This window comes from Vulpes vulpes, chromosome 12, assembly GCF_048418805.1.
Source record: "Vulpes vulpes isolate BD-2025 chromosome 12, VulVul3, whole genome shotgun sequence".
Classification (NCBI taxonomy): Eukaryota; Metazoa; Chordata; class Mammalia; order Carnivora; family Canidae; genus Vulpes; species Vulpes vulpes.
In genome coordinates this window covers 140,618,481-140,642,512 of record NC_132791.1, presented here as the reverse complement: position 1 = coordinate 140,642,512, position 24,032 = coordinate 140,618,481, and the positions used below count along the sequence as shown (strand labels likewise).

Genomic DNA, 24,032 nt, shown 5'->3' with positions numbered 1-24,032 from the left:
TATATAAACAACATCTTTATTGACAGTGGACCAATAAGAGCAGTCAAATTTAGTTTGTAGGTAACCAAAAACATTTGAAAAGCAGAACATTAAAACTTCCAAGATTCATGTTGGAGTACAGCCATACTGAACATCAAACACAAACAAAACAAATAATGAAATGTAAAGGGCCAGAGTTCCCAGTGAAACTAACTTAGACCAAGTCTCATAACACTACTTAAACTGCAATTAGATTAGTAACTTGAGTCTCTGAAACTATCAGATAGTTCCTGGTTAAGTGGTACTAAGAAGGGAGAAAAACAGATTCCCCAAGGTCTCAAGGAGGCTGTGTATGGAGCAGCACCAGAGAGAAGCAAGAGCAGAAGCCCCTTTTCTATGATGCGCTAGACAGTTGGATGCTGACAGTTCTTGAACGGTAAACAAAAGCTGTAGAAGATACATTCATTCTTAAGTAATTTCTATTTGATTGATACTTAGCCACTTATTGCAGACTGAGTTTGTATCTTCCCAAATTTATCTTGAAATCGAATCCCCAGAGTGATGGTATTAGGAGGCAGGGCCTTTAGAGGCTGAATGGGTCATGAGAGCAGAATTCTCAGGAATAGGGTTAGTTGCCCTTATAAAAGAGGCCCTAGAGCCCCCTTACCCTTTCACTATGCAAAGACATAAGATGGCAGCAGTCCCTGAACCAGGGAGCAGGCCCTCAGCAGACACTGAATCTGCTGAGGCCTTGATCTTGGACTCGTTGGTCTCCAGAACTGTGAAAATGTTGTTTATAAGCCACTCAGTCACTCACTCTGAGTTATTTTGTCGTAGCACCCCAAATGGATTGATATTTCATTAAAGTACACATATATGCATATATATATACATATACATATACATATACATATACATATACATATAGAGGCTATCTATATAACTTACTGTGTGTGAGGTCTTTCATATGCATTGTCTTATTTAATCCTCACAACCTTATGAGAAAGGGATGATTTATTCCCATCTTATAGATAAAGACCCTGAGACTTAGAGACGGCAAGTAGTTAGATCACATAAATGCTAAGTGGGGTTGGCAAAATTCAAACTAGGCTTTGAAAAGGCCAAGTGGATCTTATTTTGCAAGTCAAATTTTGGCGCCCAAATGATGAATTTATTTTCACTCAAGTGTTTGGCATATAGAGAAACATCAAGCATTCTAGGCTTTTGGGGACATACAATCTTTGCTGCATCTACTGGACACGGCCATTGTACCACAAACAGATGTAAATGAATGAGTTTGGTCAAGACCTAACTAAACATTATTTAGAGAAACAGTCAGAAGCCTGGACTTGGTTGTGGGTGGTGGCCAGTCTGTCAGTTCCTATCTTTGAGCATGAATATGGAGTATTAAAGTGATGAGAACGAGTGCCTTTCCCTTGTTCCTGTCAGCCTGACCTCTTAGACCCTGAGCCTACCTACCCACCTTCACCTTCAACATGTTTTTTGTTCCTTCCAAAACCTCTTCCCAGTCCTTTCAGCCCCATTTCCTATCATTTTCTTTTAATCCATTTATTCTTAATGATCTTGCCCTCTACTGCCACTTCTTTAAACTCTATTCCTCTACTTCTCCTCAATAATACAACTAAAGTTTACACAAGGAATTATGAGAAATAACAGGGAAAATGGAGAGAAGGCAAGAGTATGGACTGATTGCTGAATGTTCATAAAGGATAGAATTTAGGAGAAAAATTAGAGCTCTATAACTATTTTCCTTCTAACTTTTCTACACTCTTCATAAAATAGAATAACAATAAAAATGACATTTGTATAGTGTTTTGTTAAATATTTATTTGAACGTTTGCTTTCATGTTTCCAATACCACCACTGATTTTTTGGTCACCCATGTAACTTATGTCAACTTATCATTGAGGTTTCATGCCTTTTCTACCTTCTTTAGGGCTCTGGGAAAGACCAACAAACATATAGAGAGAACAATAACAACAGAAAATGTGGTTAGACATGAAAGCCAGAGAAATGGCATGGCAACCTCTTCTTCATGGAGGGAAGCTGCTTATCCTCCAGTGAGTCACTGTCCTGTGAACTATTCTCCATATTTGACATGAAGGTTTGTCCTTGTGTCTCACAGTTGCTTCAGTTCTCCTTCTTGACTGGGACCCTAAATATAACAACACATTGAACTTATCAACTTTTCAGACCCTCAACATCCTAGGGACTTTCTCTCAAATTGACAAAGCATAGTTTACAGAAAGCAGGATAATGTAAAGAAATGAAATCTCCCTAATACTTTGATTATGGAAAAAACCAAAGATTCCTTCAATGCCAAGGATAAGAAAAGAGGCATTTAATTGAAAACTACAGTTAAGACTTTGACCCACTCTCAACTTCAGGGCAATTCCAAGGAAGCAGAAAATGAAACTCTACATAGCAGAGGGCTAACAATTATCTAAACTTATGACCAACATAATCCATGGGAACATAACTTAGAACCTGCAATACATTCTATTTATGTTAATCAAATTAGACAGGAGCCTTTGGGGAAGCAGGGAACCCAAAGCATATTTCAACTCTTAACCTTTACATTTTATAGCTAATGTAAAAGAAAAAAAAACCTCTGGAAAAATGACACTTCCTGTCCATCTGGAGCTCTACTTTGGATCCAAAGAGGAACAACTCTGTCTTCCTGATGATAAAGATAGGCGTCCTCTGCCTAACTTCACAAATAAGATTTTTCTTACAGAATGAAAAGTTGTAACAGGGCTTTCATGTGACAGAGAGAGGAATAAAATTTCACAAATATAATACTGCTGCCCATTCCCAAGGATTTGTTGAATTTCCATGAAAGGGAACTTGGTAGTGATGGTGGGTGAGGGATGGGGAGCAAAATTTGAGATCCCTCACCAGCTTTCATAATAATCAAATCAGTGGATATAAGGAGCATTCTGTCTATGGCTCAAAACTATGTGCTATGCAAATAAAAGTAGACACATACAGAATTGGTCCTTGAGCAGCATTTTACGGGTATTCCATAAAAAATTCAGGTATTTAACACAGTGATAAAGTCAACTTACATTTCTTCACATTCAGTAATTTTTCAGAGTTGCTCTTCAGTATGAATTCTTTGATGTCTGATGAGGGATGAACTGCACTTAAAGCTTTTCCCACATTCATCACATCTATACGGCTTCTCTCCAGTATGAGTTCTCTGGTGTTGAATAAGAGCTGATGAATGAATGAAGGCTTTTCCACATTCATTACATTTGTATGGTTTCTTTCCAATATGAATTCTTTGATGTTTAGCAAAATTTGAGCTCCGGCTGAAGGTTTTCCCACATTCATTACACTCATAGGGTTTCTCTCCAGTATGAATTCTCTGATGCTGAACAAGATGTGTGCTCTGACTAAAGGTTTTTCCACATTCACTACATTCATATGGCTTTTCTCCAGTATGAACTCTCTGATGTTTAGTAAGGGATGAACAATGGCTGAAGGCCTTCCCGCATTCCTGACATTTATAGGGTTTCTCTCCAGTATGAGTTCTTTGATGTTTAATGAGAGCTGACGAATGAATGAAAGCTTTATCACATTCATTACATTCATAAGGCTTCACTCCAGTATGAATCAACTGATGCTGCACAAGATGTGTACTTCGATTAAAACCTTTTCCACATTCATTGCATTCATAAGGTCTCTCTCCAATGTGAATTCGCTGATGTATTGCAAGGGATGAGCTTTCTGTGAAGGCTTTCTTGCATTCACTGCACTCAAAGAGAATTCTAGTGTGAGTTCTCTGATGTTTAGTTAAATTAGCTCTGTGGCTAAAAGATTTCCCACATTCACTGCAGCTATAGGGCTTCTCTCCAGTATGGACTCTCTGGTGTCGAATAAGCACTGAATGGTAAGTGAAGAGTTCACCACAATCATTACATTTATGAGGTTTTTTCTCTTTACAGGTTCTTTGCTTTTTCATTAAGTTTGATTTCTGTTTCAACCTTTTTTCAAGTGTATGAAAGGCATAGGGTCCTTTGGGAGATCTGTCTTGAGTGAGAAGAACAGATTTCTGACTGAAGTTTTTCCAATATATATCACGCTCATGATCTCTTTCTTCAGGGAGTGAATTTACATGGGTGAACATTTCCCTCAAGTGTCTTTCCTGATTCCCTTGCTGACTCTCTAACCAATTTTCACATTCAAGAGTTGTTTCCAAGTTGGAGTCATAGACACTATTTCTTGTCAGTCTGTCTATTATTGCAGTCTGGCATGATTCTTCTTTAGAAGTATCTGGCACTGATGTTGAATCTTTGCCCTCAGGTTTAGATTCCAGGTCTGAAAGAAATTGGACATGCAAATTTCCTTCGCTTTCAGCGGTCAACAAATGACTGTTCTGTAATAGCTACTGAAGATATAAAGCATGCTTTTATGGATTAAGTGGATTTGACTTTGTAAGATGATTTTCAAAGGGAAGCAAATGGAAGGAAAAAAATGTACAATATATGTGGAAAAAATGAGTGGACCTCATTCAGGATAGTCAAGAGAGGAAAGAAGACCAGATGTAATACACAAGGAGAGATGCAGATGAAGCAATAGATCACTGGATGAGCAGGAAATGAACACTAGATCAGAAGAGGGTAGAAACAAATTGAATACTTACTGCTGTATTAAATATTTGGTTATCACTTTAGTGTAGAGGACAGTTATGATTTCTAGGTTTCCAGTCATCCAGTCCTACTCATGTCCAAGTATGCATTCCACTTCCAGTTTAATCTTCCCTAACAATGTTTTTATAATACATCTCTAATAAAAAATCTTCTATGATCTCCCGAGGATACAATGGCAAATATATGAAATTATATAACACTGAGATAGCTAAAGTCTGGTAGTTATAGGTAACTGATTAAATATACAATGATGTAGACATAAAATGGAGTCTTATGCAACTTTAAAAAAAAATCAGAAAGATCTCTATATAAGTATGAAGTTATAAAAAAAAAAAGGTATGAAGTTATCTCCATGATACATTAAATAATTTTTAAAAAACCAGCAAGCTGCGAGTGTGTATAGTTTGATACTATTTATGTAGAAAAAATGGGGAGGGGGAGATACAAATATATGTACATATTTGGTTATATTTTCAAAAATCAAGCATGGACTAATGAAATATTAATTTAAAAATGTATTAATAAAAATAGGGGAAGTATCAGAATAGAGAAGGCAGGGATGGAAGCTAGACCTCTCAAATATATCTAATATATTAAATTTTTGTATCTAATATGTAACTACTTTATGAAGCTAAAATAATTTAAAGAGTATGGTGGGTCAAAGGAATGGACAAATCGGGGATCCCTGGGTAGCTCAGCGGTTTTGCGCCTGCCTTTGGACCAGGGCGCGATCCTGGAGTCCCAGGATCGAGTCCCGCGTCAGGCTCCCAGCATGGAGCCTGCTTCTCCCTCTGCCTGTGTCTCTGCCTCTCTCTCTCTCTCTCTCTCTCTATCATAAATAAATAAATAAAAATAAATCTTTAAAAAAAAATGGACAGATCAATGAAACAGAAAAGCAACTTCAGAAATTAAATAGAGCATACACAATTAAAATAATACAAAGGTGATATTTCAGTCAACAAAAGATAATTTGTTTTCCAACAAATGGTGCTATGACAATTGATTACACATTTAGAAGAAAATTAAGTTAGATCTGTCCCTCATTCTATACAGCCAAATGAATTCAATTCCTTCACGAAGCTACTCTTTAATTCATTTATTCAACAGCTATCCAATGAATATCTACCATATGCTAGGATCTGTGCTAGGCACTGGGGAAAAACACAGGCACGAGTGGAGAGAGAATTCAGTCTAATATTCACAAATGGATATAAAAATGCACCTGTAGTAATTAAGTATTGAGAAATAAAAGGCAAATTACACTGTGAAAAAATATAAGATGAAAATCTAGGGAGATGAGGGGTGACTTCTCTGAGGAAGTAAAATCACTGAGCTGAAATGAAAGTAGGGTTGGAGTTCGGGTGAGTGTTGCAGCTAATCGGTACAAAAGCATGGAGGTGAGCATTTCACACAGAGGGAATGATATGAACAAAAAAGCCCCAAGGTGAGAAGGTCATACAAGGTAAGCATAGTGGTTGAGAGCATGGACTATGGAATCAGAATGCATGAATATAATCCCAGCTCTGCCACTTATCAGCTGTGTGACCTGGGACAAGTTATTTAACCTCTATTTCACTTTCACTACATGTGAAGATGGGCAAAAACAGTACCTACTTCATAAGGAATAATGACAACACCTACCTTAATAAGCTTTAAAGGAGTATAAACCACTAAAAAATTTGACACAGCACAAGTGCTAATAATTTGATGTACAACTGGCAGAGGCAGAAATCTCAAAGTGCAGTCCAAAACCCCTGGGAAGCCAGAAGTTCAAAACTATTTTCAATTTAATGTTTAAAAGTTATTTACCTCTTTCATTGTTTTATCATTTACACTGTTACAAAAGTAATCACGTAAAACTGCTTATGACTTAGCACAAAGCAGGACAATAACAACAAACTTACTAGCAGTGGTAGTCCTCCCTGCCATGTACTCTCAGTTAAGGGGGGGGGGGGGGGGAGCCAGTTTCATTGAAAAATGTTTCTATTAATTTCAAGCCTTGACTTTTTAAAATTCTAAATTAATGAAATAGGAAATATTTATAAACCAATTCTGTTCATAATCAAAGAATGATGGTTGTCTTGAAGAAAACCACTTATGAAATCCTTTGAGCTTGGGACTCCTGGATGGCTCAGTGGTTGAGCGTCTGCCTTTGGCTCAGGGCCTGATCCTGGGATCCGGGTTCGAGTCCCATATCGGGCTCTCTGTGAGGAGCCTGCTTCTCCCTCTGCCTATGTCTCTGCCTCTTTCTGTGTGTGTCTCATGAATAAATAAATAAATAAATATTAAAAAAAATAATTTGAGCTGAATTAGCTGCTTTTTCCATGGACTACAATTTTTACTTAGAAGAATGACAGATAAAATATGTTATACAAGTTGAGTGTCTGAAAAATATCTTCTCAAAAAATGAACAAAGTGAGCCTGTCACTTCAAGGAAAATAATCAACAGTATCCAATAAAATTTCAGTTTTGGGGCAGAAATTAGGATTTTGGAAAACCTGTATTTGCCCTTAAGAGCTTGAGCTTCTTCATCCTTAAAGATTTTCCAAATAAGATGGGTGATGATTTTAAAAGTTGTGACTTAAAAAATACTGCATATAATAATGTGTCAATACTTACAAGATCTGCACAACTTGGTGAACCAGTATTTTCCAAAAGATCAGTAGATTTTAACAAGAGTATGAAAAATTCATGGATCTGGTTTCAGATACCACATTATATCGATTTTTAAGAAACTAATAACACTTAACCAAGAGTACCTGGGTGGCTCAATTGGTTAAGTGTCTAACTCTAGATTTTGGCTAAGGTTATGATCTCAGAGTCCTAGGATTTAACCCCGAATTGGGCTGTGTACTCGGTGGGGAGTCTATTTGAGGATTCTCTCCCTCTGCTCCTCCCCTTGCTCACAGGCATGCATGTTCTCTCTCTAAAATAAATAAATAAATCTTAAAAAAACAAAAACTAACATTTGCCTAGTTTTGGTTAGTATCACAGCAACCAAACTTCCCTGAAAAAGCTATAAAATACTTTTCCCTTTTCCAACTATATATTGGCATAAGGCTGGATTCCCTTCATACAAGTCAGCAAAAACATACCATAGCAACCAACATACCATAACAAATTGTATTCAGAAGCAGGAGTGAGAGAATATAGATTTGCAAAAATGTAAATGTACATTCTTGTCAATAAGTTTTTTTTTTTGCAGAAAATAGGTTTTCATATAAATTATATTTGTACTAACATGTAATGGGTTTTAATTATTTTTAAATGAATTATTTAATAGCTTAAATTTTTTTCAGTTTTTGTCTCTAATACAGCAAGTATTAGTAAATATAACCCAAACAAATAAAATATAAGTATATAAACAAAAAAGCTCTTTAGCGTCCTCAGTAATTTTAAACTTGGGCCTCTGATACCAAAGTACAAAAACAGAGGGAGAATAGGTATGAGATTAGGTTGGAATGAGTAAAAGCCAGATTTTATAAGACTGTGTAGGCCTCAAGGATTTTGGTTATTATCCTAAGAGCAATGGGAAGACACTGGAATGTCTTAAGCAAAAGGATGACACTATCAGATTTGTATTTTGAAAACATCACTCTCACTGTGATATAAATACGTGTAAATCTGGGGGACAAAGGTAGAATAGAGATTATTACAGTAGTCCAGGCAAACAAAAGAGGGATGGAGGGATGCTATCAATGAAATAATATCTACAATATGATTAAATAAATGCAAAGTTGAATTGGATAAAGGAGAGAGAGGAAGTGTAAAAACTTCTTATATTTCTGGCTTGTCAATTTGATAAGACAGTGAGTGTCATCAAGACAATGATTGCAGAGGATCTGTGGGTGGCTCAGTGGTTTGATGCCTGTCTTTGACCCAGGGCATAGTCTTGGAGTCCCGGGATCAGGTCCCACGTTGGGCTCCCTGCATGGGGCCTGCTTCTCCCTCTGCCTGTGTCTCTGCCTCTCTCTGTGTCTCTCATGAATAAACAAATAAAATATTAAAAAAAAAAAAAAAAGACAATGATTGGAAAAGGATCCCACTGGGAGGATAGAGAATTTGGGCATATATCAGGTCATTGTTTTTTGTTTTAAAGATTGATTGATTGATTGATTATTTATTTATGAGAGACATAAAGAGAGGCAGAGATGTAGACAGAGGTAGAAGCAGGCTCCTTTCAAGGAGCCTGATGCGGGAGCCGAGTCGATCCCCAGGCTAGGATCATGCCCTGAAGGCAGATGCTCAACCAACTGAGCCACCCAGGCATCCCTTCATTTTTAGAGAGAGAGAGAGAGAACACATGTGAGTTGGAGGGAGGCAGAGAGGGAGAATCCTAAGCAGGTTCCACACTGGGTAGGAATTCACAGCTGTGAAATCATGACCTGAACAGGAATCAAGAGTTATAGAGTTAATTAACAGCCACCCAGAAACCCCCAGGCAATCAGTTTTAAACATGTTGTATTGAGGTATCTTTAACACAAGCACATGGAGACATCAAATAGTTACACACATGTTTACAACAGGAGGCTGAAGGAGATATCTCAGCTGGAAATAAAAATTTGGGATCCATCTAGGTAGAGATGGCCATTTGGTTGTGGGAGAAAGCAGAGACTGCAAACAGGTGACCAGTGGGGCAAATCTGACCCTCAGGCTTGTTTTGTTTGGCCCACACTGTTTATACATATTTTTGAGATTAGTGACATTTAAAAATGGGGAGATTTCACAAAGAAATTCAAATTTTGGGTTTCTCTTGAAAAAAGCTAGAAGCATACTGAATGACAACCAATTGGACCAAAGATTAGGCAACTACAGCTTGCTATTTTTTTATTTAAGATTTTATTTATTTATTCATGAGAAACACACAGAGAGGCAAAGACACAGGCAGAGGGAAAAGCAGGCTCCATGCAGGAAGCCTGATGTGGGACTTGATCTTGGAACTCTGGGATCATGCCCTGAGCCAAAGGCAGACATTTAACCACCGAGCCACCCAGGTGTCCCCAGCTTGCTATTTTTTTAAATAAAGTTTTATTGGAACACAACCATACCCATTCATTTATGATCCGTCTATGATTGTTTTCAACCATACCCATTCATTTATGATCCGTCTATGATTGTTTTCCACACTACCATGGCAGACTGAGTAGTTGCAACAGAGGCCATATGTCTTACAAAGCCTAAGTTATTTACTGTCTAGCTCTTTACATAAAAAACTGTACCAGCTCTAGAGCTAGAGCTAACGGAGTAATGGCTACTCCTTTCATTAAAGGCATGTGTTCTTCTAGTTTATCAGTCTATCCTGCTTACCCTGGTTGCTTCGCTCAAGTATCTTACCTGCTTTTCCATGTAGACACTCAAGTTTACGATTCCAAGTATATATAGGGATGAGAGATTAAAACCAAGCCTTAAACGATTCATATATTCAATTGTTCAGAAAAGAAAGCTAAGAAGATACAACCAGAGAAGCAGCCATTCCAAATGGATTAAGGATTTTAAAAAAATGAAAGGACAAATATAAAGAAGAGAACTAAAGCAAATATTTCTTTAATCTTGGAGGGAGAGCTTCCTAAGCACTAATCAAAAATCAAAAAATGTAGAAGATTGTAATGCATTAAATTTGTACATTAATAAGCACAGCAAAACTGAAGAGCAAAAACTAGAAAAAAATGTCTGACAAGGAATCAAAGCCTTGTGTATGAAGAGTTCTAGATCATTCAGAAAATGGCAGTATCTCCCACAAAAAAGGGTAGAAGGGTGGTGAATAGTCAAACTGACAAAAACTGAGAAGCCTACAAGGGGAAACAGATATATCTATAATCACAGGAGGGATTTTAAAACACAGTATTCCAAAGAACAAGAAGACTGTAAAAAGCAGAATATTAAAGCAAGATTTCCTTTTAGAGATATACATACTATAAAGTATAATACTTAAAACAATGTGTTATTGCAGCATAGACAAAGCAGAAAGCCTAAAAACAGACCAAAGTATATATAGGACCAGGGTTTACCAGAGATAGTGTTACAAATCAAAGTCTATAAACATAGACTTTTCAGTGCAGCACAGGGAGAGGGAGATGCAGGCTGCCTGCTGAGCAGGGAGCAGGACTCAGGCTTGATCTCTGGGATCATGACCCAAGCCAAAGGCAGATGTTTAGTCGACTGAGCCACCCACGTGTCCCTACAATGTGAAATTGAAAACAAAACAAAACAAAACTGGATTACAAAATAAAAAGTATAACCTAATACTATACATACGTTACTGTTCTTTGACATGCGTATATGTATGTGTGTATACACACACATTACAATGATTTACCCCAACCCAAGCAGAGGGAGGAGAGAATCTCAAGCATACTCTGCACTGACCGCAGAGCCCAACATGGGGCTTGATCCCACGACCCTAAGATCATGACCTGAACGGAAATCAAGAGTCACACTTAATCAACTGAGCCACCTGGGTGCCCCAACATTTTTTATTTCTTAAAAAGATACACACCTGTAAGAATGGCTTCAATGGAGCAATCAGACAATATTAAGTGCTGGTGAGGATGCAGAGCAACTCCCATAATCACATACTCTGCTAGTGGGAGTATAATTGTAACTCAGGACAATGACTTTGGAAGCCTGGCAATATCTACCAAAAGTAAACATGCACCTACCCCAGGATCCAACAATTCTACCTGCATATTATCCAACAGAAATGCATATCCAGGCACACCTTGCTTTTATTCTGTTCTTTACTATGCTTTGCAGATACTGTGTTTTTTGTTTTACAAATTGAAAGTTTGTAGCAAACCTGCATCAAGCAAGTTTACCTACTCCATTTTCCTAAGGATTTGCTCCCTTTATGTCTGTGTCACATACTTGCAATATTTTAAACTTTTTCATTATCATTGTATTTATTATGGTGACCTGTGATCAGTCGTTATGACTTGCTGAAAGCTCAGATGACAGTTAACATTTTTTTTTAGAGAGAGTGTGCACAAGAGACAGTGGTGGTGGGCAGAGGGAGAGAGAGAATCTTAAGCAGGCTCCAAGCTCAGCTGACATGGAGCTCGATCTCATGACTCTGTGATCATGACCTGAGCCGAAATCAAGAGTCAGACACTTAACTGACTGAGCCACCCAGGCACCCCGACAGCATTTTTTTAACAATATGTTTTAATTAAGGTAGGTACGTTGGTTTTGTTTAGACATAATGGTTATTATATACTTGATAGGCTACAGCATAGTATAAAAATAACTTTTCTGTACAACAGGAAACCAAAAAATTCATTTGACTTCCTTTTTTGCAGTACTTACTTCACTCTGGTGGTCTGAAACCAAACCCACACTATCTCCAAGGTATGCCTGTATGTTTGCCAGAAAACATATGAAAGAATATACATAGCAGGACTATTCATATAGCCCCAAACTGGAAACTGCCCAGATACCGAACTCAAGAGATGGATAAGGTGGTATACTGACATAATGAAACACTGTACAACAAAGAGAATGAACAACTACATGCAATGACATGTAATGAAACAGTAATGTTTAGTGAAGAAAGCCAGACATTAGAACATACAGTATGGTTCTGTCTATATGAAGTTCAAGAACAGTCAAAACTAATCTATGGTGATAGAAGTTAGGATAAGGTTACCCTTGGAAGGAATGAAGTGACAAGAGTACTGCTAGGCTGGTAAGGTTGCTTCCTGATCTGGGCACTAGTTACATGAATGTGTTCATTTGTGAAAATTCACAGAATTGTACAATTATGGGACGTCTGGGTGGCTCCATGGTTGAGTGTCTGCCTTCTGCTCAGGTCATGATCCTGGGGTCCTGGGATTGAGTCCCACATTGGGCTCCCCGCAGGAAGCCTGCTTCTCCCTCTACCTATGTCTCTGCCTCTCTGTGTCTCTCATGAATAAATAAACTGCACAGTTATGATATTTTTATTTTATATTGCAAAACAAAGGAAAGAAACACAGGCAAAAGAAACAAAATATTAGCACATGTTTAATTTTGACAGTGATACATACGTGTTACTTTTTTTTCTCAAATTTTATGTTATTCAAAATGCTGTATCATGTAAACTAAGACCTTTAAACAAATAAAAGCACAAAAGCATTTCTAACATTCTGTGTTAAGCACTGAAAAGTACCATCTTTTCACTGTCCTGTGGGGGCTATTATTTCTGAACACTCCCACGCATCTGACTCACCTGAATAGCTGCTTTTGGGGGTTTTCCTCTCAAGCATCAACGGTTCTTTTCCATTCTCCAAATTGTAGTTGTCCGGTTTGGAGACTGGAAGCCCTGCTCATTTAAAAAAAGAAAGAACAATAACAAAAAGAAAGGACTTAACTATTTGTGATGGGCACAATGATCTTTCTACAGCAGAGACCCAAATCTGTGTTCTACAAAGATAGGATATTATAGGAAGATCAAGAATAAGGGAGGATGGGTCTCTGAATGAAGCTTAAAATACCTGCAAGCAAGAGCCTGGGTCTGGTTAAGGAGCTTACATGCATTGGTAAAGGCAAATGTTTTTGTCTGTCAGAAAGGAAGAGAATATACCAGGGCACCTGGCTGGCTGGGTCCACGGAGCATGTGACTCAACCTCAGGGTCATGAGTTCGAGTCTCACACTGAGTGTAGAGCTTACTTTAAAAGAGAGAGAGAGAGAATTTCTCTTTATTTCTCTATCAGGGAAGTTCCAGGGAGACACTGCAGGTGAGTCCTTAGCATAGGAAGAAACAGAAAAAGTGGGACCTCAGTGGCAACACCAAAAAATTATAACTGTGGTGACTAGTTTTTGTCTTCTAATGGTTTTACCCTTTCTTCCTTCTTTAGGTACCAGAACCCACTTTCTTAGGGAATTGATTACATAAGCACAAAATTAATTCAAGGCAAATGATGGTAACAAATTAAGGATACTCATATAATTTATAAATGTTCATGTGTAAATATCACTGGGAGAAGTTAACATTGTTCCTTCCACTGCCCTATGAAACCATACATGCGAGCACACACGCACACACCCCTGACACAAAGGTGAGCACAAAATCCACATGGCCAGAAAGCACTCTAACTGGAAGAATTGTGTAACCTTAGAGCTGCCAATGGCCATCTCTGCCACATGGGGAGATCCTAAGAATAAGGCAAATACAGGGCAAAGCCAAGCCACATGATTAAAAAATAAATACAGGAAATTTCTGTCAATACACATGATTGCCTAAATCAAAATTTTTATCCTCTGTCAGTGTGAATTAGGTTTCTATCATTTGAATCCAAAGAATTTTGATATAAAACAAGCATAGACATTTTACCAAGAACCTAGGGCAGAAACAGATTTTCTCTGGGCCCAAAGGGATCAATATTTTATGATTTCTGAATGCAAATGTGAAGGTTTTTAAGCTGTTTCACTTCCAATAAAGTAATGATGTCCCCGTAAGTAGATTCCAGAGTCATAAGGAGAACCCATCCTTACAAAGCGAAACCAGGTTCCTATAGTTCTCCAGCATCACCTCCCTTTGTGCAGGATCCAGCTTCCCCCACTCCTCTGGGGTAAAGTCCATGGCCACATCCTTGAATGTCACTGGTGCCTAAGACACAAACATACTTTTGTTCACCATCTCTCAACAGACTCAATTTCACCCCCCTAGTTTCTGCTGCCCCTAGAGTAGATGCATAAGACATATACCTCGGATGGGAAATGACTGATAAATGATAAGCATTCAATGTATTCGGATTTGGAATACTCTACGAAGTCACTGGGTGCCAATTATGTGCCAGGCATACTGTCCTGAATTCAGCATGAGAACTGAAAAAAGTAAGACTATAGTGTTTCTCCATTGAGACTATCATTTTTCAGGGGAATAAAGAGTTAAAACACGAACCAAAGAGTCAATAATGCAGTTTGGCACAGTAAACAATGTGGGCAGAGGAAAAAGACATGTTTGTATAATTCTCCCTGTGAGTTGATTTAACCAATCAGAAGATGAATTGAAATACAGAACTTGCAAATGAAGAAGTCATGGAATGAAAAGACTGGCAGGAAGTACCAAATCCAGTTAAACATGGAGTTCAAAGTAAAAAGCATTAAACTGGACAGGAGCAAATTAATTGAAGGTACAGATACAACTTTTAAACATTCATGTGTAAACATAGTATTAAGTTTATATAACACAAAATATATAAAAGCTGTAATAAATTATAATAAGTAAGATAAATGTTAACTTTTGGAGGATCTAAAATGGAGAGTACGTGAAAAATCTTTTTACTATTTACAACATTTCTTTAAATCTAAATAATTTCAAAATAAAATGCCCAAAGTGGAAATAATCTGAGATTTATGTAACAAGAATCAAAAAGTAAGAATTATCCTTAGAAAATAAATTATAAAAATCATAAAGTAGTCACTAATTAGAAAAGATATTATGAGGAAAAAAATGACCTCGATCCTACAATCTGCAAAAATGACACTCAATAGGAATTAATTTCCAAACCACTAAAAGAAAAAAATGAACAAAAATGTAAACTATTGCACAAAAGCCAGAAAACAAAAGAAGATATAAAGAAAGCATAATAAACAGAACTATAAAAATCACATGGCAAGAAAAACTTGAAACATACAAGTAATTACTGTGAATTAAATAATTTATCTTATAAAAAGGTGTTTTGGTTGAGTTTTTTTTTGTTGGTTTTTTTTTTTTTTTGCCACATCCTATTTACAGAAAGGACACTTAAACAAAAATCCCAAAGTTGGGGGTGAGAGGGAAGTGGAAAGAGATATACAACAAACTGTTATCCTCAGTAGGGAGAGGTGGAGGACTGAATTTGGGGAGGTAAGTAATATTATCTTTCTCTTTATGTATGTCTGTGCTATTCACCTAGTTATAGGGAGCAAGTTTTATTTATTTATTTTTTAAGGTTTTATTCATTTATTCATGAGAGACACACACAGAGAGAGGGGGGCAGAGACACAGGCAGAGGGAGAAGCAGGCTTCATGCAAGGAGCAAAATGCAGGGCTTAAACCCCAGGACTCCGAGATCATGCCCTGAGCCAAAGGCAGACGCTCAACTGCTGACCCACCCAGGTGTCCCCTGTTTTAAAACTTTAATATCCTAAAAAATCTAATAAGATAAAGCTAAATGAAAAAAGAAAAAAAGCCCAGGCAAATTCCTATAAGAAAGATAGTTGTTACCATCAAACAAAATCTAATGCACAAATTGCATTACCAAAGACAGTTTTTAAATTTCTATAAAAGGTTTAATCTACCCCAAAGCTATGACAGTCTTTTTTTTTTTTTTTAGATTATATTTATTTATTCACGAGAGACAGAGAGAGAGAGAGAGAGAGGGAGAGACATAGGCAGAGGGAGAAGCAGGGTCCTCACAGGGAGCCCGGATGTGGGACTCAATCCCCAGACTGGGGATCACACCCTGAGCAGAAGGCAGATGCTCAATCGCTGAGCCATCCAGGCGCCCCAACAGTCTTAAATCCATTTTCAAAATGCTGAAATGTAGAAAGTGTTCACCCTTCCTCCAGTATTTATACCTTGATTTTCCTCTGGCTGCTACACTTGGCTACTGTTAATAGAGTTCAGGTAGTACTAATGCCATTCCTGACTTATGGGTGGGATGTGTGTTTGTAGGAGTGTGTGCAGGTAAATTCCCTAGATTGAACCAATTAATCAGAGAATTACCACTATATTTGGCCAATAGTGGTACCAGAATGTGCCTAATGGCCGTCAAAGAGTTAATTCCAGGACTTGGGCTGGAATGACTAGGAGAGAAGATGTCTTTTTTCCTGGTCTTCAACATGGGAAGATGTATGCCAAAATTTATTAAGAACATGCATGAGGGCAAAAAGCCTGCTTGAGAGCAAAATCTAATGAGAGAAAAAAAAAAAGTCCATGAAATGGAGAGAATAGGTTCTAACATAGCTGTCTGGGTTCTATTTCTAGGGACACCTGGATTTTTCACTTACATTAGTCAATAACTCTTTCTGCTTAAGCCAGTGTGAATTTTCATGAGCTGCAACTTAAAACTTCTTGACTAAGACAGTCTCTAATACTCATGTAAGGTAGTTGAGAAACCAATGAAAATAAGCAAGTATATAAGGATCCTGAGAAGGAGTGCCTGGCTGGCTTAGTAAGAAGAGCACGCAAGATTCTTGATGTTGGGGTCGTGAGTTTGAGCCCCATGTTGGGTGTGGAGATTGCTTAAATAAATAAAAAACTTTAAAAAAGGATCCTGAGAAGTCACTTTTCAAACAGTACCAATGTGCTATGTCTACTTTTTACGCTCTGCATTACAGCAGCAAAAAGAAAGGCTAATTGAGGTATGCCACACACATTATGGAGAGTTCTCTTCTACCCAACTTTTTTTTTTTAATAATTCTTTTTTTTTTAAGATTTTGTTTATTTACTCACGAGAGACACAGAGCATGCGAGAGAGAGGCAGAGACACAGGCGGAGAAGCAGGCTCCATGCAGGGAGCCCGATGTGGAACTTGATCCTGGGTCTCCAAAGATCAAGACCTGAGCTGAAGGTGGAGCTAAACCGCTGAGCCACCTGGGCTGCCCCCAATTTGTTTTAATAAAAATTTTCAAATACACAAAAAGTTGAGAGACTAACACACTATTCACCCATATAGAACAACCACCACTCAAATTCAACAATTCTTGATATATTCTCTTGGGGAGAGGAGGATTGGAAAATAAGCTGCAGACTTAATCTTCACCTCTAAAATACTTCAGCATTCATCATCTTGGAGGGCTGGATTCTTACTCTTTAAATTAAACCTTCCATAGGCTTTCCCTTTCTAGCACTTTTTGAACTATTTGAGTGCTTTTCATTAATTCACTCCAGCATTTAATGCGCTTTCTTAAATTTCTATTTTAACAGTCATATGTCTGTTGTCTCCCCTAGACAAACATCTATTTTAATAGGTATGTACCACATTTTCTTTTAAAACAGTCTCCTATGTTATTCAAGTACAGAAATAAGCATAGAAGTTCAAAGAAGGGCAATGCTTTCTACATATGCCCCAACTACTGAATGACAATAAATCCTAGGCGCAGAAGGTACTATGGGTAAGTAGAAGACATTTTCTACTGAGTCCATCAGATAACCAAGTAGTCTCTTAGAACTGGAACCCAGCTCTCTAAATGGGCTCTAGTGGACAAAGAAACTCGACATCAAAAGCAACGGAGTGTGGGGTGCCTGGGTGGTTCAGTGGTTGAATATCAAAGGGAGTCAAAGGGAGCTTTGACTCAGGTTGTGATCCCGGGATCCTGGGATTGAGTCCTTCACCAGGTTCCAAAAAGGGAGCCTGCTTCTCCCTCTGCCTGTGTCTCTGCTTCTCTGTGTCTCTCATGTATAAATAAATAAAATCTTTAAAAACAAACAAGGCAAAAACAAACAAACAAACAAAGGAGTGCATCTGTACCCCGAGAAATAAGGGGGTATTTTCAATAATCCGTAGAGACTCACACTTACCTGGGATCTAGCCGTGAGGCGCAGAGATGCCACTTCTCCCTCTTCTGTGCTCTGTTCTTGGGAAAAGGGAGAATCCTGGGAAGACAGAGCTAAGAGCAAAAAAGCAGTAATGATGGGGCCTAGATCCATCTTGTGACTAATATTAACAAGTCTCAAATTGCCCCCACCTACAAACATTAATGAAAGGGAGTCCTCAAACAACCCAGGATCCAGGATCGTGGAGAATGTCCAGAAGTATTGCTACTCAGGCCTCATATTCACTCAGTTGCTATAATTATAACACATTCTGGGAGATGGCACTCTCTGATAGAAATCAAACCAAGTTTTCTCCCTAAGAAATACTGAACTCTCCCTGCGCTTAATGTACACATCAAAAAAACAGGCTCAAGAGTTTTCAAAAATCACCCTCCAAGCTATTTAAAAGAAGACTGCTCTATCCCATCTCCAAATAATTATCATTGAGTCTGCGGTGCAATCTAGAAATCTAACAGGCGCCCAGGAAGGTAATTCTGACGTAGGAGGTCACAGACCAAACTTCAACAAAGACTGCTCTAGTAGAACTGGAAGTCAGCCACCGATTTCTGGGCCTATTTCCTCCTATATAACACAAGAAAGTATTTGTTTGTTGAAATCATATGGTTATTGCGCCAAGTGGCGTAAAAGGTGCGGAATTTTTTTTTTTTCTTGCCAACCAAAAACCTAAATTCTCAGACTCACGATTGGAGGCTAGGATGGTATAATCATCTGGGAAGAAGAACGTGTGAGAAAAAGTAATCAAGGCTACGCTCACGCCTTAGAAGCTAACATTCCACTCGCATCTGAGGGGTGGCTTTGAAGGGTCTATTGTGCGCCCAGCTGGAGAGGCAAGGGGGGTGGATCCCACACCAAGCCCTTCAGGCTCTCTCTCTCAAAGAGCCCTTCGGTCCCCCAGACAAAGGAGACGGACAGCACTCTCCGCCAAGAGCCACCTCCTGTGAGGCAACTGATTTCCCTCCAAGAGAAAAGAATTTCGCACAAGTTCAACACTTGAGCAACTCTTACCTGTCTTCTCGGGCATGTCGGCCACGTCGGTCTCCATGATCACCACCTGCTCCCGGTTCTGAATATTCTGATCTCCCCCCTCCCCAGTTCAGACTTGTCGGAGCGGAATGGTGAGAAGCTCCCGCGGCCTCGTCGTCCTCCGTCCTGCCTTCCCTCCGGGGGCTCTGCTGGGAGGCTTCAATCAGGTGCGGTCGGGTTCCTTCTTCACTCTCGAGCCTGGCTCGGTGCTACGAGGCTGGAACCTGAAAACCCGGGGACAGCATCCCTGAGGCTCGGTGCCAGGTGCCTGTCCCTGCCGCTTGCAGCTGTCCCTGGGGGCACCGAGCGGCTGCAAGGGACCAGCCAGGCACCCGGCGCGCAGACAAACCCCGCTGCGCTCCGGGCTCTCCCCCGAAGCCCCGCGCCGGCCCCGCGCCCCGCCCGTCGCGCCGCCGCCGGCACCGCGCTCGCACCCGCGTCCCGAGGAGGCGGCAGCCGCGAGACAGATTCGGGCCGGGGCGCAAAGAGATGGTGCTCGTGGTCCGCCCTCGAGGCCCCTTCCACAGACGCGCACTCCAGCCCCGACTCGGCACGACCTGATGCCCCAGGGGGCCACCACCTAGTCTGAGCGGAGAAGAGCGCCATGGGAACGTCCAACTCACCTCCCATCCCGGGCCTGACAAAGGCTACGAACTTCTTGGGCCAGCTCGGAGTCGCGCATGCGTAAGAAGGAGAGGGGCAAGGCTGGCAGGCCTCCGCCAGGCCCGGAACTACGAATCCCAGAAGCCCCTGGGCGTGCCAGACTCCGTTTCTCCGCAGGTGGGAGCACACGTGGCGCGGTTGGGAGAATCGAAGGAGCTGTGGGCTCCTTCCCTCTCGCGAGAGTATCGGGCCGCATCGCCGGTGTCGGATTCACCCAAGGGAGAGCGCGAACCCCAGAGGCGCGGAGTCGGGTCGGTGCTGGTACCCGCGCTTTGTCTACTCGTGGGACTGCAGCTCCGTGCTTAGCGTTGCTGAGGAGTTCGACCCTAATGACTCAACTATAAGATCTATTAGAGTATATGGCTTTTCCCATCTTTCTGTCCTCCCCAAACTCATCCTTTGCCTTCAAACAACCTGAAAGGTGTATTTTTGGGAGCAGCGGGATGTGTACCCAAACCGATGCTCGTGCATCCATCCATACACCGCTTTCTAATACTGAAAATTAACCCGTGTGAGATAGATGAGTTGAAAAGACTCAGCCAGTTTCAGCAGATTGGAGCAGCAGATTCTTTGCAGCCATAAAAATTAATCTAAATTTATCAAAAGAAGTTGTTGGCTCAACGGAGCATAGTTAGTCTCTAATTATGGTCTTGCACGAACCCACCCGCCCCAAACTCTAAAACATCCAAACTGCCCTAACTCTTCTCAGTGAATGATTTTCACTGGCCGCAAACTCATTTGCAAAAGCCAGAACCTGAATATCCTCAACTTTTCTTTTTCACTATTTATCTCCAAGTCCTATTTGTTATATCTTTATTTTTTTTTTAAGATTTTATTTATTTATTCATGAGAGACAGAGAGAGAGAGGCAGAAGACACGGGCAGAGGGAGAAGCAGGCTCCATGTACCGGGAGCCTGATGTGGGATTCGATCCTGGGTCTCCAGGATCGCGCCCTGGGCCAAAGGCAGGCGCCAAACCGCTGCGCCACCCAGGGATCCCCCCCTGTTATATTTTTAAACAACTGTCCAATTGGTCCATCTTTGTACCCACTGGCATTACCTTATTTTCTGGCCACAACCATTTCACTAGGGTTACCCTCGCGGTCCCCTAAGTGATTTCCCTAACTCAAGTTTTCTTTCCCACCCATCTGTTCTCCACACTTTCTGGCCAGTGATCATTCTAGAGCAGGAATATAATGTTACTTTATTGCTTAAAACTTTTGAAATGACTTTCAAAAACTTTGGGGGAAGATGATTTTTAGTCCCCATAAGAAGGCCCCCCTTCTCTGGCTCCCATTATCTTGATGTAGCTCCCATTATTCACAGTCTTGTGGAATCCCCTCTTGAGTGTAAGACCTATGGCTCGTTGTTAAACAATTGAACACAAAGGTGACATGATAGCATGATTCTAATTGTTGGTAGGAGACATTACTGGCTCTGATAAAGCAAGGGTTGATGTTGGGGGACCACATGACACGGAACTTTAGGTAGTCTTCAGCCAATAGCCAGCAAGAACCTAAACCCTGTCAACAACCCCCTGGTGCTTGGAAGTGGATCCTTGCTGGTAAGGATCTTCACATGAGAACCCAGTCCTGGCTGACACCTTAATAGCTAGCTATAGAGGACCCAGCTAAGTTGTGCTCAGACCTCCCTTGCAGATATTGTGTGATAATAAGTGTATGCTGTTTTGAGCCGTTAAGTATATAGTAATATTGCCATGCAAAGAAAAGATTACTAATACAGCATGCTAACATAAATGGCTAGCTCCTTCCTCAGAACCCAACCTGAATATCCCTTGGAGGTGGCAAGTCTGTTGGATTGAGAAACTATTGAAAAAAATGATTGGAAATCCTCTAGAAGATAGATGACTACACTTGGTCCTGTGTGTGTGTGTGTGTGTGTGTGTGTGTAGGTGGGGAGGGAATGGCAGCACAAATGGAAGACAGATGCTACAAGAAGACTGCAGGGAGAAACTATAGGGAGTGTGGGTGCTTTTTTGTGTTTTCTTGTATTCTTTTCCATCTACTCCCACATTTGCCCACTCCTTCATCATTGTACAGGATAGCCCTAGAGCTGGGCTGGGAGAAGAGTGGATATTAATAGAGGCAAGCATATCTACCTCAAAGGGTTTTATTTAGTTTTCTCCCATCCTGACACGTACACACACACACACACACACACGCACACGCACACGCACACTGAGCCAGGTGATAACTATAAAAAAAAAAAAGAGGTAGAGATAGAGAGGTTCTCTGAGGGATAAGATCATCTGGTAGGAAGAGAATAGTAAGTGGGGAGTGGTCTTTGCCCAAATTTTAATGCCATAGATTCTCTGCTTTTAAAATAACTCAAATCCCCCTAAGTACCACTTGCTGTTTCCACAAACAAATGTATGATCTATAGCTTGAGCCCTTCCTGGTGAGTTGAAGAAGAATAGGAAACATTCCAGGGCTTGGTTCCCTTCACTTCCTGTATTACCAGCTCATAACCTGAGCCTAGAGAGTATGGGCTTGCAGGGAAAAAAAATATCTGAAGAATTCTATTGCTATAAAGAGAAAATAAACTCAACAGCCTATAACAGATAAAGCAGAATTAGAGGACTGTTTAGGATAAAATATATGGATTCTTTTAAAAGCTAGCCTAGAAGAGATAAAAGAGGACAGAAATATTTAGCAAGAACTTTTCATAAAACAAAACCATGTGTGAAAAATAAATGATTGAAATGAAATATTCAATATTTTATTGAGTAGCAGAATGTGTGAAACCAGACTGAATTTTAAAGCTGGAGTCTACTCTTCCATAAGATATCAGAAAGGGATAAAAGCTGAAAAATATGAAAGAAATGTTAAGCAACATGGAGACTGACTAGTTGTTTATAAAATGAGAGTCCTAGAAGGAAAGAAAGAATAAACAGATAAAATATTTTAAGGAATAATAACCAAGAATTATGGAGAAATGGAAGCTAAAAAACTTAAATCGAAAGTGCTCCTAGAAAGTCAAATGGGAAAAATATGAAAAGATAGCACATATTAGGGCAGCCTGGGTGGCTCAGTGGTTCAGTGCTGCCTTCAGTCCAGGGTGTGATCCTGGAGACCTGGGATGGAGTCCCACGTTGGGCTCCCTGCGTGGAGCCTGCTTCTCCCTCTGCCTGTGTCTGTGCCCCCCTCTCTCTCTCTGTCTCTCATGAACAAATAAATAAAATCTTAAAAAACAAAGATACCACATATTATAATAAAATCTAACCACATAAATGTTCATTTGCAACCGTGGAAGTTCCCTAGGTGAACTTTGAAACTGGCCCTTATACATGGAAGGCAAGGAGAGACTTAAAGAAAAAGACAGACTATTCTAGGTTGGTAGGCAGCAGTTTTAATAAGGGAACTTACATACCAAGTTCTCTCCCTGTCTCTCTTTTTAAAGATTTTATTTATTTATTTGACAGAGAGATAGAGAGAGCCAGAAAGCACAAGGAGGGGTGGGAAGTGTTGAATGACAAAGGGAGAGGGAGAAGCCAACTACCCCCTGAGCCGGGAGCCTGATGTGAGTCTCAGTCCCAGGACCCTGAGATCATGACCTGAGCTGAAGGCAGACACCCAACTGACTGAGCCATCCAGATGCCCCTACCAGGTTCTCTTAAGTGGCTATAAGACAAGTTGATCTCTGCACCCAGCCACCAAGATCTTTAAAGTTTCTCTAGAGGCTTTAACTGAGTACAGTGACATATTCAGTCCACATAGTCTCAATAACACATTACTGTCTCAAAGCTGCATCTCCCAAATTACCCCAACTTTGGAAATGCTGGGCAGCACATACATTTCTAAGGGTAGGAGAGAGGGTAAGGGGCTTCCCATTGCGTGGGTCTAGCTTACAGGTCAACTGGCAGTCAGTCACTCTTTTTTTTTTTTAAAGATTTTATTTATTTATTCATAGGTGATACAGAGAGAGAGGGAGAGACACAGGCAGATGGAGAAGCAGAATCCATGCAGGGAGCCTGATGTGGGATTTGATCCTGGGACCCTGGGATCACACCCTGGGCAGAAGGCAGGCACCAAACTGCTGAGCCACCCTGGCAGTTAGTCACTCTTGATGATCTCTTTCACAATAAATAACAAAGAAGAAATTTAAAAACCTTCCAGAGACAAAACAGATCACCACAAAGCAAAGTTCAATGC

The 24,032-nt window shown here is 40.0% G+C and overlaps 1 protein-coding gene across 3 annotated transcripts; it reads right to left on the bottom strand.

Annotated features, from left to right (window-relative positions):
* ZNF286A (zinc finger protein 286A) lies at window positions 1-19,422 on the bottom strand. Of its 3 annotated transcripts, XM_026005546.2 has the most exons (6): window positions 19,181-19,422; window positions 18,140-18,228; window positions 14,125-14,239; window positions 12,859-12,951; window positions 3,069-4,323; window positions 1-2,155 (listed from the first exon to the last, which is right to left on the bottom strand). In XM_026005546.2, the coding sequence occupies exons 1-5, from the start codon at window positions 19,215-19,217 to the stop codon at window positions 3,092-3,094; spliced, it is 1,566 nt and encodes a 521-aa protein (XP_025861331.1). In that variant the 5' UTR covers window positions 19,218-19,422; the 3' UTR covers window positions 1-2,155; window positions 3,069-3,091. The 3 variants fall into 3 exon arrangements, with proteins under 3 accessions (XP_025861331.1, XP_025861332.1, XP_072586512.1); XM_026005547.2 differs by having other exon boundaries at window positions 1-4,323; XM_072730411.1 differs by lacking the exon at window positions 14,125-14,239.
* Between the last annotated feature and the right edge of the window lie 4,610 nt (window positions 19,423-24,032).